Source organism: Rhinolophus ferrumequinum, chromosome 10 (assembly GCF_004115265.2).
Source record: "Rhinolophus ferrumequinum isolate MPI-CBG mRhiFer1 chromosome 10, mRhiFer1_v1.p, whole genome shotgun sequence".
Classification (NCBI taxonomy): Eukaryota; Metazoa; Chordata; class Mammalia; order Chiroptera; family Rhinolophidae; genus Rhinolophus; species Rhinolophus ferrumequinum.
In genome coordinates, this window is record NC_046293.1 from 84,114,379 (window position 1) to 84,133,399 (window position 19,021).

At 34.9% G+C, this 19,021-nt stretch overlaps 1 protein-coding gene across 1 annotated transcript in view; it reads right to left on the minus strand.

The window, feature by feature from the left end:
• Positions 1–19,021, minus strand: part of EEA1 (early endosome antigen 1) — a 105,126-nt gene that overhangs the window by 27,427 nt on the left and 58,678 nt on the right. The window contains exons 13-18 of the mRNA XM_033118210.1: positions 14,523–14,672; positions 13,344–13,463; positions 7,470–7,673; positions 4,348–4,548; positions 3,270–3,383; positions 548–703 (exon numbers count right to left, since the gene is read on the minus strand). Of these exons, the coding sequence (XP_032974101.1) occupies positions 548–703; positions 3,270–3,383; positions 4,348–4,548; positions 7,470–7,673; positions 13,344–13,463; positions 14,523–14,672 (945 nt within the window). The remainder of the gene's footprint in view (positions 1–547; positions 704–3,269; positions 3,384–4,347; positions 4,549–7,469; positions 7,674–13,343; positions 13,464–14,522; positions 14,673–19,021) is intronic.

Here is a 19,021-nt window from a genome sequence, read left to right on the forward strand (position 1 = left end):
TCTCATATGTCTGGTCATTGAATATCTTTAGTACATCAACACTTTCACTTGAGTTGTGTTAAAGTCAGAAGCAGTTTACCACAGAGTACATTTATTATTAAATTAGAAACAAAATCCAAAGGACATAAATGTCAAGTTTACAAAAGGAAGAAGTCTACCATATCTTCAGTATTATATTGGAATAAGAAGGTGAGGAGATGGGAATGCTAGAACAAAAGAAACTGTTGTTCAACAACAAAAACCAGTAAGTTCCTTGTAATTATAGAGTACATACCTGATTGACCGTCTCTTTGAAATACTAGTTATTACAAAGGAACCAAAAAATATGTCAACTGTCATTTGTAAAAGTCACCCATTAATGAAGAAATTAAAAGTAAAGGTGGAATTCAAAATTAAGAAACAAAAAATTACAAGTAACTAAAAAGTTTTTTATATCACAACTTTATCTTTGTTTGCAAATTTAAAATCTTTGATTCCATCCAGGTCATCAGTTTCCATTGCTCTAGCAGTAGAAAATATGGCTAAATTCAATTTTTTTAATACAAACCTTAATTTGACCTTCCAATTCTTCAGTTTTCTGTTCTAAAGAGAGGTGTTTCTCTTTATATTCTTTGAGATGACTTTCCAGCTGACTGCAATGCTCTTGCTTATCCTGCAAGTTTGTAAGAGCCTGATCCAACTGAGTAGTGATCTTATTTAACTCCTGTAGAGAAGTACAATTGAAGAAAATTTTGGTAAGTTTTACTTTATTGTAGTGCCCATATGTTTGGTCAAGGTAAAACTGTAAATTCTAATTTTATTTAAGAAACTATTTGGAATAAGATCACCGATAAGTCTAATGATAATTCAGTGCTTAAATTTATCCACCAATATAAAGGATCGGAACTGAAGTTGTGTACAGTCTGAGATACTAAGTTTATAAGCAATATCAATTCAATAACTTTTTCTCAGAAGCCAAAAGACACAAAAGAATAATAAATAAGCTAATAATAAAATGACATTTTAATAATTAAATGGCTTATCTATTTAAGACATCATATTTTTAAAAAAAATTTTTAAAATGTAAATGATTACATCTATGACACTTGTTTAATCATTTGGAATATCTAGTTACACAGAAAGATCAAAATAAAAATTATTAATAAATCCACCACCCACAGATAATCACTATTAATGTTTTGATAACTTTCCTTCCAGTTTTTTCTGTATGTGAGTTTCTATTTTTGATCTATACTTTTAAAATAAAAACAGGATCTTGCTTTACATACTATTTTACCATAACTGCCTTTGTTGTTACATAATAAGACATCATGAAACTGACATTTTCTAAAATAGCATTATACTAGACTGCGTAAATTTCCATTTTATTGATATAGACCATTTTTTATCCAAATGTTCTATTTTAGATTCGTAGATTGCTACTAAACTTTCTGCATTTATTAGCAGAGATGCAAACAACATCCTTAAAGCTGTGATTATTCTCTTAAAATAAAGGACTAAAAGTGAGCTAAAGAATATGAAAAATCCTGAAGTTCTTGAAATAGATTGCCTAACAGCTTCCCCTCCCATCATCAAAAGGTTGAACCACCACTAGCAATGTATAAAAGTGGTTTGTTCTTCTATGCCATCTCCAGACCTTCCAGTGTTAACACACACACACACACACACACACACACATACACACACACACACATTATCTCAATAAGGGCATATTCCATTATTGTCTTCATTTGCAACTAATTCTTAATGAACTTGAATATTTGCTAATAGTTTTGGTCATTTACTTTTTGTAGCTTCATTTATTTCTTATGTAAAAGTATTTTAAATATCAAGGATATTAACCATTCATCAGACATACTTTAGAAAATGTTTTATTCTTTTGTTATTTGCTTTAGAATTTTGTTAGCAATATTTTTGGCAGATAAATTTTAAACTTTTATGTGGTTATTCTTATAAATAATTTTCCATTATAGTTTCTGGCACTGATTTTGTGCTTAGAAAATACTTTCCAGATGTGCTTTCCAATAATGTAAGTGAAAAGCAAGTTGCAGAACAACATACATAGTGATTCTACGTGCATAAAAGAAAAATGTGTGTGTGTGTGTGTTTATTTGTTCAGTGCTTATAGAAGTCTGGAAGGATACATACCAAATTTAATAGCAAACATTCCATCTACCGTGTTTCCCTGAAAATAAGACCTAGCAGGACCATCAGCTCTAATGCATCTTTTGGAGCAAAAATTAATATAAGACCCAATCTTATTTTAATATAAGACCGGGTATAATATAATATAATACCAGGTGTATAATATAATATGATATAATATAATACCGGGTATAATATATAATATAATATAATATAATATAATATAATATAATATAATATAATATAATACCGGGTCTTATATAATACAATATAATATAAGACCGGGTCTTATATTATAATTTTTGCTCCAAAAGACGCAGTAGAGCTGATGGTCCAGCTAGGTCTTATTTTCAGGTAAACATGGTAATAAGGAGGAAATAGGATTGGGGTTTAGGGTTAATACAGCAAACAGTTTTCTTTTGTTAACTTGATATATTACTATATTGTTTTTAAAAGTTGGATCAGCAACCAGTATTACTTCTCAAATAAAAAATAAATTTTAAAAACTCCTATCTGGTAAAAGGCAAGAATAATCTACCAGCATTCTGATCTTGGCCCTAAGTAGCAAGCTTTTACTTCATCAGAAGTATTGAGAAAAGTAACTTCTATATTCCCTCCAGCCCCATTTACTCCTACTCCCAAGAAAATAGAGTAACTCTTATTACTGGGACGGAATACATGTTGCTTTTTTCTGCTTCCAACTGGTAAGTATATCTGGGTCATAGCCCAGATTGTCTGCTAAGAACTGGTGTGGAAGCTGGTCTCTTTTCCAGTCATTGGCACTTGATGGGATGAAGCAACAATTCCACAATTAGAAGTGAATATTTCAGCACCACAGCAAGTTCTAGACTAGGGGAGAAATACAATATTAAGAAGCTCAGCCATAGCTGCACTGCAGTTTGAGCTTATCGAAAACAAAAATGATACTTTTATCTTTATCTGTCTGACTCCTGCGTCTACCATCTACCACTCAACTATTCTGAATTCAGGAAGAAATTAAGGGTATGAATAAGCAAGTCGATCACAACATTATATAAAACTGAGTATCATCTTTATACATGTTTGTAATTCATTTATCTACCAAACCATTAGGCTATGGTATGAACTACATCAGGTTCTCCTACCTGCTGTTTATCTTGTAATGCATTTTGGGCTGTGTCCAAATGATTTTGAAGATCTGCTCTTTGAGCAGTTTTTGCTGCTTCTGCTGATAGCAGTAATTCAGTTTTGGCTTTAATCTGTAACAAAATTTACAAATCATTTAATCTGTATTCAGTTCTTGATTTCCCCTTACTTCATACATTGCTTTTGTCATTAAGTAATTTTAAAAATTAAGTCCTTTGGTAAAAAACATAAGGATTTAAACACTGAAAAACAAGTATGTGATAATTCTCCAAACAGGAATGAGTAGGGGAAAAGACTCCTAATAATGTTTGGATACATGATGAAAAGATGTCCCTGTATACCACCAAAACACTTCTCACTTAAGTTGGACAGCCACATATTGGGTTGTCATATAGCTCATCTAACAAATAATTACATTTTAAAAAGAAATGTATATCCTTGTTTTCAAAGTTCTGTTATATTATTTCTTATTTTCAATGGAATTACGAGTCAAACAGAGAAAATCAAGGCACAGAAATGTTTTTCTACTATAGTATAAGAAACCAATGATTGGAATGGAGAAAGAAATATGTCCCACCCCATGACTGACTTATTGAGCAAAATTTCTATATTGGCCTCTGAAAGAATATATGTTAAAATACATAATGATACCATATAGAGGTTGTGTTGTTTTTTTTTAAATCATATATTTAAAGTATATTTTTAAAAATCAAAGTCAGAAAATATTTAACCTAGAAAGCTGATGGTATAATATCCAACTACTTTGAACTTCAAAAACAGTAATAATGACTTCATGAAAACAAAGAAAAGTGAAAACATTCAGTGGTTTCAGGAGGTGTAGTTTGCCAGGAGAGAGAGAGAAAAAAAGGGCAAACAGGAAAGCTCAACAAATTGTCTAAATATGGCACAACCTTTACTTAATCCCTATTCCCAATTTTTTTCCATTAAGAAAGGGGGGTGATGGGGGCATGGGCAGGGACAGAAAGAGAGAGAGGGAAACAATTTAAAACATTTGATGGCCTAAAATTAGTGCTTTATTCCTACAAACTCCTATTAAATTGCATAATTCAGTATTACCTGTATGTCAAGCTGAGAGATCTTCTCCTTGCTTTCATTTAACTGACTATTTAATTCACTGACACTGGTTTCCAGGGAAAGGACCCGATCTTGTGCAGCTCTAAGATGTGCCTTCTGCTCTTGCACCTGATCATGCAAATTCTCCTGGGCTTGTTTATGGCTTTCGGACTGATTCTTTAGCTTCTCTGTTAGCTGAGTTACCTACCACACAAGCAAGACTCTAATTATGAAGATCACAAATGATATAACAAGAACTACGAAACCCAAACCTAAGTACCATGAGAATATTAAAGTGCTGCAGGATAGGTTACCTCAAGTTTTTTTTTCAAAAAGAATTGTTCATCTCTTTCCAAAAATAAGTAAACATAGTATCTCAAAATTGTAAGAAATGATATCAAATTCACAGATTCCTATTATTTTTAAACCCATCTCTGTTGAGCTATAATTTACATAAAATAAAACCCAATTTAATTGTATAGTTTGAGAAGATTTGATAAACATATACACTCATTAACCATCCCTACAATCGTGATAGAGAACATTTCCATTACCCCAAAATGTTTCCTCATGCCCCTTTGCAGTTAGTATCCTCCACTCATCTCTAGCCCCAATCACTGATCTGATCATTGAGTAATGAGTTCTTTATATATCTGGATATTTCTGAATTGTCAGATACATATACTGTATATATTTTATCCTAGTCTGTTTTTTGGCTTTTATTTTCTTTGAAAAGTATACATTTGAAAAGTATACATTTTTAGTTTAGGTAAAATCTAATTCATCTGATGTTTTCTTGGTGTACCTTGCTTGGAATTGACTGAGTTTCTTGCATGTGGGTTCATATTTTTAATCAAATTTAAATTTTTTTCAGCTATTATTTCTATAAATATTTTCCTCCTCCTCACCCTTCTGTGACACTAATAGGCTAGATTACATGACACTGTCCCACAGGTCACTGAAGTACTGTTCATTTTTTTCCACCCCTTTTTTCCTCTGTGCTTCATTTTGGACAGTTTCAATTACGTTATCTTAATTTTTACTGATACTGTTTTCTACTTGCTTAATCTATTAAGCCCATCCAGTAAAGTTTTCATTTCCGATCTTTTTTTCTATCTCTAGAAGTTCTATTTAGTTCTTTTTTTTGTTTCCACTTCTACTTCCATTATTATAGTTTTTCTCTTATCCATAAGAATATTTTAAGAACTGTTTTAAAGTATATGTCTGATGACTCCATCATCTCTCATTTCAGGGTCTCTTCCCATCGAATGATTTTCTCCTGCCTGTATAGCTCACATGTTTTCTGCTTCTTCATGTCTAGTAATTTTTTGATATTTAATGTACCAGCTCTGGGTTTTATTGTCTTCTTTTTAAGAATGCTGAATTTTGTTCCAACATCCAGTTAATATACTTATGGTTCAACTGGATCCTTTTGAGGCTTGTTCTTACGCTTTGTTAAGTCAGGTGTGCACTAGCTATTACTCCAAGAGCTAGTTTAGCTTGCTTCTAAGATGTTACATCTCTGGGGTTTCTAATGAATACCCCTAAGTTCAACCACGTCTTTCTTCTCTGAGTGGCTAGATCTTGAACACCTCCCAGCCCTGTGAGTTCTGATAATTTTTCAGCCTATAGCTCCTAATAATTGCTCATTACCTGACCTCATGGAATCCTACCTCATGAGCACAACATTCAGCCAAAGGCTCAAGTGGATCCTCATGCAGATTTACGGAGCTTTTTCTCCCCATGTTCCCTCCACTCTGATATTTTCCCCTGCAAATTTGAGCTGCCTCAACCTCCCTGAACTTCAATCTCTCACTCTTCAGTTCAGTGAAGACCACTGTGTTTTCCTTAGATTTCCCCAAGCTGCACCACTGTCTTGAAAATGTCTCCAGGTCCAAAGTTGGAGTGGCCAAAAGACTCATTTCATCTGTTTCTCTGTTCTCAGGGGTCAAAGCCCTGTATGGGGCTGAAAAGAGTGGTTTTACACATTTTTCCCCCACTCTTCTAGTTGTTTATGGTGGGAAGCCTAAGAGGTATCAGCTATTCCAACATGGCCAGAGACATAAGTACATAGATTTTTATTTATTCTTTTATTTAAAAAAATGCATAGGCTTTTCTGGTCATATTTGAATAATAAGCAACATCAAGCTGTATGATAGTTAGAACTAAACACTAGTCTAAAGAATTCTTCATAAAAAATGGTAACCCCCCCTTGAGCCTTGCCTTTGCTGGGAGCCTGCTCCAAACCCTTTGGAGAGTATTTTCTCTTCTATTAATGGCCTTGAGCCACTGCTTTCTGCCCGGGCCCACTTTTACCTCTTTGAAATGTACTTTTTCTTCCAATAAACTACTTTTTCACTACTTAAAAAAAATAAAAAATAAATAAAAAAACAACTGGTAACTAAGGCTAACTTTGAAATCTGGGAAAAATTTGTGTTATATTCTAATATCCAAATTAGAGAAGTGCTATGACCTACTGATACTTTACTACTTTCTCATTTAGATAATTATAATTCCCTCAATGGACAATTCTTCCCCTCAAAAAAGTAACCATAATTTCTTTCCAGTTTGAAAATGTATTAAGCTAAATTTTATGTGTCTTTTAAACTACACACAAATTTCAGAATAAGTAACACCAAAATTATCATTAGCTATATATTCCAAAGACATATACCTTATCAAAAAATAAGTAAGCACTAAGTCTGTATGCTAACCAATACACAGTAACAACTAATACTTGGTTAGCACTTTCAGTGTATATATAGAGATATTGTTATTCATTCTTTTTTCAAAACAAAATAAAATGCCACCAGGCAAGTATGATTATTAATAACATCTCTACTTTTCAATTGAGCTAACAAGGTGAAATAATTTGCTTGTGGTCACATAGGTAATAAGTTAAATCCTGGACATGAACTGAGGTTTCCTTTCTCAAAACATGTTAACCTAATTTCACTATAATAACAACATACCTCTCAGGTAAATGAGATGGTATTTGTCAAAAATACATAATATAAAAAAATACTGACAATAACCAGAATAAAGCATCATTTAACTAAAGCACTTTCTAAGATGTGGAGAGAGAAAAGTAAATTTTAGAAACAGAATAGATTCGATAGGCTTACTTGCTCCTGTAAGGTATGGTTTTTTTCTTGTAACTGGTTAAGAACAGCAGTCTCCCCTTCACCAGCCTGAATTTTTGCATAAAGATCTTCTCTTTCCTTTTCTAGTAAGGAAATATTTTCTTTACTCTTCTGTAATAAGGCTTCAAGGTTCTGGATCTTTTGGTCCTTATCACCAATTTGACGCAGTACTTGTTCTAAGTCATTCTGTAAAGAATTGAAAACTACTAACCTTAAGGATAGAGAACTTAAAAAGTTATTCCTCAAACATAAAATGTTTGATAATAAATTTTATGATGCAAACTCTTAGTCTTACTTTTTTTTACTAATCATTACATGTTAACATGGCAAATATAATTAAATAATTAGTACTATATATTTAATATCAATCTATATTATTGATAACAAATTGGAATATAACAACAACAAAACCCTTCAATTCACCACATTCTTACTGTAACACTCTGACCTCACCACCTACTACTCTTCTTGTTCAATCCATTTGAGACCCATGGGACTCTCATCGTGCTTTAATCACACCAGGCACACGCACCCCTCGGAGCCTTTGCACTAACGCTTCTGCCTGGAACACTTCCCCCACAGTCACATGGCTCTTTCCCTCCCCTTCAAATGTATGCTTAAAGGTCCCCTTCTCAATCAGTCCTGACCCTGACCATTACATTAAAAATTATAACCTTTCCCAATATGCCCTCTCCTCAATATTTTTTTCTTTCCATAGCACTTATCTTCTAAGAACACTAATTTACTTATTTTTCATGTTTATCTGCCTACCTCTGCCCCCTCACTAGAATAAATGCTCCACAAAGGTGAGGATTTTTGTTTGTTTTATTCATTGATGTATCTAAGACACATGTTCTAAGATATTTGTTGAATTTTTGTTGTCCAATACGGCCACAGAAAAATAAATGACTGCATTCTAACATACACACTCAGGAAGGCTCACTTCAGTATCACAAAATGTATCTGCTACCGATACATCAAGGGATCCTTCTTCTTTTACTTTACCAAAGTAATGTTCCATGGAGTACAATGCAATAGCCCACATCCAAAACAATGCTCTAAAAAGCCCCTCTTCAAATCTTATTGTAGCCCACACCACCTTGTAAGAGCTAGCGACCACCTGTTATCCTCAGTGATTTATGCCAATATTTGAAATCAGTCACTTTCAAACATACTCCTCATGCCGCCAAGCTTCAATCATGACAACATGAAAGGCAACCTAAGCTCTCTGTTCTCATCCTGTTTCCAGCCACTAATGACCCGTCTCCACGTTCCACTAATCGTCTAGAACCTTAGCTTTTTTTCTAGAACAGTTACTATTTCCAAGGCATAACTGAAATGTGATTCCCCTTATACACACTGATTCCCCTTCAACTCCTGATACGTTACGGCCTATTCTTCTGGGCAAGCAGGGGAGGCTGCCCCTTTCTTGGTTTTTCGCTGCCATTATTCTCTTCCTTACGTAAAAGTTTCATGCTACTTTTGGGGTGATTTATTTATTCTACCCTCTATTCACTGAAGACTTGTGACCTGATTTAGTCTTTCTCTAATCCCAATTTCTGCCAGTTTCCTGGGAAATACAAAATACATAGAGGATTAAGAGCAAACCCTCAACATGCACATCATCTTAATTCCTAGACCTTTACTCATTCTATTCAGTCAATCACGTGCAGAATCTTATAAGTTGCTCCAGATGAAAAATTTCATCTATCTTACTCTGTGACCACAACTTCCTGACTGTGTTCCAATTTCATGATCTCATTTTTGCTCTTCAATGTCACAGAGACATTCACCTCAATTTTCTTCAAGCTTATTTAGAATAAGGCTAGCTTCTCTTCCTGAACCTCACATATGGATATAAACCAACTTTATTCTTTTAACTATATTCTCCATTTCCTTTTACCCCCAAATTTCCAATACGGCCACCCCCCATAAAGCCCAATCCTAGATCGATATTCCTCCACCCCTACATTTCTAAGCACTGTTAGAGCAAAGTCACAAAACTCCACAAATTGGTGCTAATACAAATTTCTAGGTTCCAGCCTCCATTAATCCTCTCACTTAGTAAGCTTCTCACCCGCAAACATTCCCCTCAATAACTTCATAAAAGCTTCAATATTCTCGAAATTCTCAGTCTCTGCTGCCTGACATTCAGCTATTATCTCTAACTTTATCCAAAAGGAGGGGGAGGGATGTCCTTCAGGAATATCTGCCTTGAGTTTTCCAGTTCCTAACACATAAAATTATATATGTCCAACTTACCTCCTTTCCTCAAGCTTCAAAACATATCCTTCAGAGGATAAATTCAAACTTACCACCACCCATTGTATCAGTGACATCATAGCTTTTTATCAATACTTTATACCTTCAGTCATCTCTCCTTCTCCAACACCCTCAATCACTTCCTCTACCAGTCCCTCTGTCTTAGACTATAAACATGTTCAGACATCTCATTCTCAAGACATTTCCTGAACCAAGCCCCACTCAATTTCTGCCCAGTCTTTGTACAATTCACATTTAAATTTCAAAAGTAATGCATATTTACTTTCCTAACTCCCTCATCTCTCATTTACTCATCAATCAAAAATCTGACTTTCGTCTATATTGCTTTATTTAAATTATGTTTGACAAGGTCACTAATTTACCTCTTTAATTGCTTAACCTAATGGACATTTTTCACTGATCGTACTGAGCATCCCCACCACACACCCACCTTGGAAGTCCTTTAGCTTCCACTATGGAGGTTCTCCTTAATTACTCTGATCATTTTCTCTTTAGGCTGCTTTTCCTCTACTTATCCATTCCTTAAGTGCCAGTGTTTCCCAGAAGTCTTGTGTTATTCGTTATCTATTTTTCTCACGATACTCTCTTCCCTGGCTGACCACATCTATTCTAATAATTCCATTTACCTCATCTATACTGATGTCTCTCACAGCTAATACATATAACATGGTCCCCTCCTCCAAGCTCTAAATTAATATATCCCATAGGTGCCTCAAGACATATCCAAAACTACACTCATCACATTCCCCTACAAAATGTGATGGCCATTTGTCTCACATTCACTAACACAGTTGATGACACCTCCATTTACCATGCACTCAGTGCTATCAATCAGGAAGTCATTCCTTTTCTCTCTCATTCCCTACAACTGTTAAGTCAACAAGTCCTATTTTTTTTACCTCCCACGTATTATTAATATTTGTCCCTACGACACTTTTTTAACAATTGCTTGAACTAAGATCATTATTATTTTTCATCTAAACTACTGAATTTATTAGTCTTTTAACTGATCTCCTATTTCAGAATATTCCTTCCAACATCCATCCTTCACATAACCATAAGAATAAGCTATTTAAAAATCAAATTTGGCTATGGTACTTCTATCTTAAGACCTTCAATACCTTTCTATCTTCAAGAATAAATGTCACGCAAGGCCTTCCATAAACTTACACGTCTAATGCTCTGGCCTCTTCTCTAACTAATCTCTCCATTACATCTGAAGCTCCAGCAAAAGTTAACAGTTTAGTTGCCATCAGCTTCAGTACCCTTGTCCTTGTAATTTCTTGGAATATACGCCTCACTGTCACCATCTTTACAACCCAGAAACATCTATGCATCCTTTGCAACTCAGATTGTCACTTCTAGCAAGTTTTTAATGACTGCTCTTTCCAGATTCTATCCAAGTTAGGTAACTATCCTCTATGCTACCATAATAACTTTATATACATATATACACCTAGAACTACACTCATTACATCTCTTTTAATTAGTTTTTAGGACTTTTCATGTTTCCATATGAGAGACTTTGCCTGGCTTCTTTGCCATCCTTTTCTTATTCCTCCCCAGGGAATAAGAATTTAACTAATTGGAAAGTTTAAATAAAACACTAAGCTCGTTTAATTCAGCCCCTTGCTCTCCCCTCAGTCTGAGACAATCTGTCTATAAGAAGGTGAAAGACTGTCATTTCCAGCTTTGTCTGTGAGTGGATGGGAAAATTTAATTATGGGGTACAATACAGGAAAGCCCACTGGGCTACAGACCTGTACCAAATTCTCTACTTTGGGTTTACCCCCTATTTCTTTGCTACATTTCAGAATAAAACTCCTAGAGTTCTCTATATTCATGCTATCAAACTTCTCTCTTCCCATTTTCTCTTGAATTCTCTCCATCAGGCTTTCAGCCCTCCTGCTCTACCCAAATTGCTCTTACCAATGTCATCAATGACCTCCATGATGCCAAATCCAATAAGATTCTCAGTCTTCATCTTGTTTGACCTCCATCCTTCTGACTATCCACGCCAAAATCCTTGGAATCATTCTTGACTTCTCTCTACATGTCCCACATCAATCTATCCGTATTTATCAGCTTCACTGTTACCTTTACCTACATCTGGAAACCAACCATTTCTCACTACTTGTACTTTTTGCACTCTGGTCTAACCTATATCATTTATTGTCTGCATTATTGTAGTAGTCTCTCAGCTAATGGATTTGCTTCTCATGTGCCCCCACAGTCTACTCTCAATACAGCATCCAGGGTCAGGCTGTGAAATTCTAAGTCAGATCATGTTACTCCTTTGCTTAGAACCCTCCAATGACTACTCACCCCACTCAGAGTAAAATCCTTAACATTACCAGTAACATGCCTCTCTCTCCCTTCTGGGAGGCTCGACGTGTTCTGACCCTCTATGGTCTCCTCTGACTGTGCCCCTTTAATACTTCTCATTATTCACATCACTGCAGCCACTGGCTTTCCTATGTTCCTTAGATATGCTCTTGCCTCAGGGCCTTTTAGTACACTGATGTTCTTCTCTCTGATAGCCACATGGCTCACACCCGCTTTTCTTCCTTCAGGACTTTCATCAGCTCGAGAGGCCTTCCCTGGCCCAGCTAACTAACACTGCAGTCATTGACCTCTAGCTTCCTAGATACTTCCTACTCTTCGCCTCTTTTTCATCCCTAACACTTATTACCATTTTAACACACTATGTATAATATTTTGCCTATTTATCTTGGCTATTGTTTATCCCTCAATAAGCTCCATGAGAGCAGACATTTTTATCCATTTTCTTTACTGTCATGTCCACAAAATCACTTCCTTGGCTAAGAGCAGACATTAACATGTATTTGTTGACTCACTGAATGAAAGAACAAATATGTGAATAGAGCACTTTGATCTCTGTCCATGTGACTCCCAGGCCACTCTCCAAATTCAAAAAGGAGAGAAGGCATTTTACTTACTGCCTCCTTTAAACTCCAACCTTGTTTCTGTGTGCACAGCATTAGATTGCCATTCCTAGAAGGCAGCACTGTGTCTTCCTCATCTCTTTATTTCAGAGCTTATCACTGGGCCTGGCATATAGTCCTCAGTAATAGTCAATGAATTAATGAAAGGTTGAAGGAGTAAGTGAATGTCAAAGTCGAATTCATTTCAAACATTTAGGCACCTTCTTCCCCTCACCATAACAAAACAAAAATTTAACTTCTTTCAATCTTCTCAGGTATTATGAATTTAACCAATCACTTGTATTTTCTAAACCTACAATCCCAATGTTGATACAATAGTTCTGAAGCAGGGAAAGACATGACCAACAAACACTAAGAAATTTAAATATTTTTATAAATAAAAAATTATTTATATAATAAATCTATTTATAATAAATAATTTCAAAATATTTTAAAGAAAATTTTCAACATACCAATCAAAAGAAAAAGGTTTTCTGATTATCCAGATACTGAAAATTACCCACAGCCTTCATAATCAGGTATTTTACATTATCTAGTTTTACCAAAACAAAAAAGTAATGATTTGGCTATTTTTGTTTAAAAGACTAATAATTCAAATAATACTTACCTGAGCTTCTCGAAGTTTTGCTGTAGTGCTTTGCTGAAGAGCTTGTTGTTCTTGATGCTGTTGCTTTGTTTTATCTAATTGATGCTGCAATTCTGTGAAATTTGTTACTTTTTCCTTCAACTTAAAAAAAATGTAGACTGTCAGTTGACAACTTAAAGGCATAATGCTGTCATTCATAAACACCTGGCATTATTTCAAATCTCACAGTTCTCAAGTCTGAATAGAAAACTAAATTCAGACAATATATAATCAACCTTAGGAGTAATATGTCATTACTTATAAAAGCTTAATATCATGATTAGGAAACTATTCCCTAGGAATAGACTCTCATCCTGAAAAGAATACAATTCTTTCTCCAGGCGGGCATTTACTTTATTATTGTTTTTTGTATACTAATATGATCAAGGAATTAATTACATACAAATTTTTGTAACAATTATCTAAACCACAGTATAGGTATAGATATAGATATGTAAGTTATATCTATATCTATATATTTTGTACAATCATAATTATCACTTATTGGAAAAAAATAAGATCATCTAACACATCTAAGATTTTGGGTCAAGAAAAAAATCTGTTGCTGAAGCTACAGATTTTAACTCTCAGCATCTGTTCAATTCTAATAAAAGACATAATGCAATGATAACTTTTACTTTAGCCAAATAATAGGATTTTGGCAACTACACCTTTTATTAGGAAAGCATTCAATCTTATGTGTCATTTTTAAAATTGTAAACCTTTGAATGCAAACTCAAAATTTCTATGCACCATGTACGTGTCACCAATGACCCTCATCAACTGTTCATTTTTCACTGTTTCATTAGGAAGTGGTCCTTCCTGGGTAGGTAGACTCTTCCTCAGCAACCTGACAGAGGTTCACAGCCAGAATTTTTCCTGCCTAAAGCAGGAATACTGCCTAAAGGATAGTATTCTTTTACATTTTTGTTGAGCACTGTAGGGCACATGGTCACAACAAAATGACTTAATGTAGTTAACAAGTAGGATGTTTTTATTGGGGAGAAATAAATGTCACAATTTAAAGTTTAAAAAAAAAAAAAAGGAACTGTCCAGTTAAAAGCTCTTGACAATGAAAAGACTGAACCATAACAATATTCAAGATGCCTCAAATCTATCAACAAATTTGCTAATATAAACTCGTTTGAAATGCTAGCTTACTTGTTCTTCTAAACGAGAAAGTTTGAGTTGTAGGTCAGCCACTTGTTGTTCTTTATCCATCAACTTTTCACTTGAAAGCTGTCTCTGTTCCTTCAGCCTGCCATGCGCTTCCCCTAGTTGGCGCTCTGTCTCCAGAAGTTTGCCATGTAACTTTAAAAAAGAAAACAAATATAGACACATGTATAAACACAGACACTACCATCACCACCATCGCCTGTTTTTCCAAGCATCTTTTTACTTTTCTCCAATATAAGTATAATATTGTAATTTTTATGATACTTTGGGGGAACTTAAGATCCAACTGAATTTTAATCACATAAATTATGATGAATCACATAAAATTATGATTAAACATCACAGTTTCTGGTTTTCTTGCTCTCTTAAAAAAAATACAATGAACCACAGGATCTTGTTTAGACATAAGGGTGGGAATCACTTGAAGAACTTAAAATAATAAAATGAAACTTAAAAATTAAGAGCGCACACACAGACCTATTCCAAAGTACTTTTTAAATATTCCACAGTGATTCTTGTTGTTTTTCTATAGTTATGAACCAACACACTTGACCTCTTTTCATTGGGTATTGAAGAGAGCACAAAGCACTTCAAAATCCTCAAAATGGCACATAATTTCTAAATAAAATAGAGAAAAGAATCTATTTTTTTAAATATTAGGTCACCCTCACTCACTCTAAAATTACCACCCAATTAAAACTAAAGGAGAAATTTGACCTGGAGCTACGAACCATCACATTCTCAAATTCTTTATTTTCTCTAATACCACCAGAATTAACAGTAACCTTCTCTTAGGATTAGGGGTGGGGGGCTGCTTTCCATTAAAACCCATTTTAAAAAGATAAAAGTTTGGATTACTTTCTGAAGAATTACTGCACAAGTGCTGGGCATGTAGAGCAAAAAAGAGTTGTGTGGAGATAAGTACGCAGGACGTTTGGCAAGGCTCTGACACACCAGCCTCAAAACACAAACAAATGCATATGCCTCAATAAAGTAAATAATTAATACAAAACATTCTATACAATTGCTTTCAATCTAAACTATTCATGTTAAATCTTAAAATGTTAAGAATCTATAGCCCTTGAGTCATGTTTATACTTATACACTCTATACTTGCATATTTCTCTATAACAATTCATAGTTGGCAAAGAAAAAGTAAAATTCTATCGGAAAATGGACACTCACTATTTTCTTATGCTATGGAAAAAACTGCAGCTATCAGAATATATCCTATCCTTAATCTAAAAAGTTAATTTCTAAATTGAAATATGCTTCCATCTAACTAAAACAGGAGGTAGTAACAGTTAAAGAAAATGTATTTATTTTATCCTTGTCCTTAGCCAGCACCCTGACATCTGTCTCCTTTTTATTCATCTAAAAATGCAGTGAACTGGCACTATAATAACTACCCCAACCTTTTCCTTCTCACGGAAACAATTAGGCCCAATCCTGGTATATGCAAGCAAAGTAGGCCTTCAAAGTAAACTTATATTTCCAGCATCTAAGTGCTGGATCTCTTCCAAACAGGCATCACCCATGTCTAGTCCCTAAGCTTGCTGGATAGGAATCTCCTGGTATCATTGTTAATACACAGATAATCAGACTTCTCCCCTACAAGTTAGACTGAGTACATTTGAGCTGAAATCGAGAAATCCATGTTTTCATAACAAGAATCAGATGATATTTAGATTCAGGAGAATTCAGAAATCATGTGCCGAAAGGCAACACTTTAAAGAGAAGCAGTTTTCAATCTCAACTGCACACAGTACAATCACAAGGGAGACGTTTAAATGTACCAATGCCCAGGCACAGGCCAGAGATTCTGATGCAACTCTATCATGGGAGAGGCCTTGATCTCGGTAATTTTTTAAATCTCCCCAGGTGATTCTGTTGTACAGAGTTGAGAACAACAAAATTAAAGATAACTATTGCTCCAAAGTGAAGATTTACTAAAGAGAGTGCGAAAAAAAGATATGTATTTTTTATAACTTTGTCAGACATTACTGTATGATTCCTGATAAATCTCTGAACTTTAATAAAGAAATGAATCTCAAATTAAAGGTGCCCAAGGATGTAAGCAGACCAAAATCACTTATACAATGAAGCCAATACCATTTTTGAGTAAATATGTTAAAGAAAAAGAAGTTAAAAATAAAAATAATACACACTGGAGTTATTAATAAAATGGTCAACCTTAAAGTTGTAATTTCAGATATATGTGTATATGCAAATGTTCTTTAATAAATTCAGTTTTGCAAACTTATTTTCATAACTCTTTATTCATTATATTCCTAATGTTTACTATGCTCCAGGCCATATTTTACATGCTTCACAAATATTAACTAATTTAATACTTATAATAACCCTGTGAAGAACGTTCCATTATTATCTTCATTTTATAGGTGAGCAAAGTGAGACACAATAGATAACTTGCATAAGACCACACAGTTTGTAGACCACAGAATTAGAACTCAGGAAGCTGGTCCCTAAATCCACACTGATAAACCACTGAGCTATTCAAGATGGCATGTTAGATGATTTTTAAAAGTTAAATTGATGACATCTAATTTTTTAATTACAAAACAAATCATCATCTGCACATGTGTGGCTATTTTCAAAGTGCTCATGAACACAAATATGAAGCATATATGATACTTTGTTTTCAAGTCCTTTGTTGACAATTGCCAGCTATGTAATTTTATCGGCACTGAAATGGATGCTGAGTATGATACAGTGGAGAGCAAAACAAACCCAGTTCATGCCTATATGCTCTAAGGATATTGAGAAAAGGTTTAAGGTGAGGTTCACTTCCATTCTTGCAACAAATATTTACTGAAAGCCCTGAGTATAGAGGCTGAGAGAATATAGAATAAAACAAATTCCTCACATTAAGGAGCTCACAGTCCAATGGGGATTGTAGACAATATGGAAGGAAACAAAAAACTAATATACAGTACAACGCGTTATAAAGAAGAAAAAAAAAAAGAAGCTTCCAGAATATAAGGAACAAACTATTTAAACAGAGTGGTCCTGGGAGGCTTTGTTGAGGAAATGGCACCTAAGCCAGCCTTGTGAAGACCTGAAGTCAAGAGCACACCGAGAAGGAATAAACACAGGCAGAGGCCCTAAGGCAGGAAAGCACCTGAAACACTGGAGTGTCTGAGGACCTGAAAGGAGACCAACAAGGCCTCACCGCAGTAGCATAAAGGAGTTTGCAGACATAGTGTGGACCATACTCCACACAGAGGCTTACACACCAAATTAAGTCATTTGGTTTCGGTTCAAAATGTAATGCAAAACCACTTTAAACAGTGTTAAGGAGAGGAAGAAAGTAATATCCTTCATGTTTTAAAAATGTCTGCCTGTCTTCTTTATGGAGAACAGATGAAGGAGGTCACTAGAAGAAGGGAAACTTGTAGGAGGGCTAACACAGTAGCCCAGGTCATCAGTGACCATGGCTTAAGGGAAGGGTGGGAGCAGTCCAGATGAAAGGAGGTAGACAGACTTGAGACATACTTTGATGGTGGAATCCAGACACTACGCTGAAAGAAAGAAGCTAAATGGCATCACTTCAAGGTCTTCACTATGACCTCTTTATTTTGTACAGAACCGTGACAACCAAATCATCACATATTCAAGGCTTCATATAAAAATGTGTGTTCGAGTAGGTGCTCAGAAATTCCTGATGGCCCTCCCTCCACCCACTGACAACCAAATGCAGCCCGAATTCCTCAGCCTGCTATTCCAGACCCTATGTAATAAAGTCCCAAATGCTCTTTCCAGTCACAATAGTCCGCTCCTATACACATACTATCCTAAGAGCAAATCAGTGTCCCTTCCTGGGTCCTGTAATACTTGCTTGCCACTAGTTTACTCACGCTATTCCTTCTGCCTGGAAGACCCTCCTGCCTTCAAAGTGTTCCTTGCCTAAAACTATCCAATGTCGCAATTTCAAGCATCACCTTTCTCTCACACAAAGCTTTTCCTGATCACATAAGTGGATAAAATAATTACACAATATGAAGTACCATGTGGGAGAGGAACTCTTCTAAATTCTCGTAGTGTGTGTATATGGAATTATTGTATTGTATTTCTCACATTCTTTGGTATAGGATAGGCACTTACCTTATCCTCAATGAGATATGCACAACTATTAAAGGTAGGTACTGCGTTCTTTTTCACTTCTGTATCTCCTAACAATAAGGCACAGTGTCGTGTACAAACCATAAATGCCCGGTTTGTTTATCTGAACTGAAAGCCAAATATCTAAGTGATTTTATTCACTGATATCCCCAAGCCTCAGTTTTCTTCCATTATGAATGCCTGCATTTATTCATTCACTTACTTACTCACTAAAACATTTGCTGATTAACAAACAATGTGCCAGGTAGTGAGGATAGAAAAATTAGTAAATCATGGTCTTTGCGCCCAGAGAGTTCAGAGTCTAGTGAAGAAACATCTATGGTAATACAACTATACTGTGG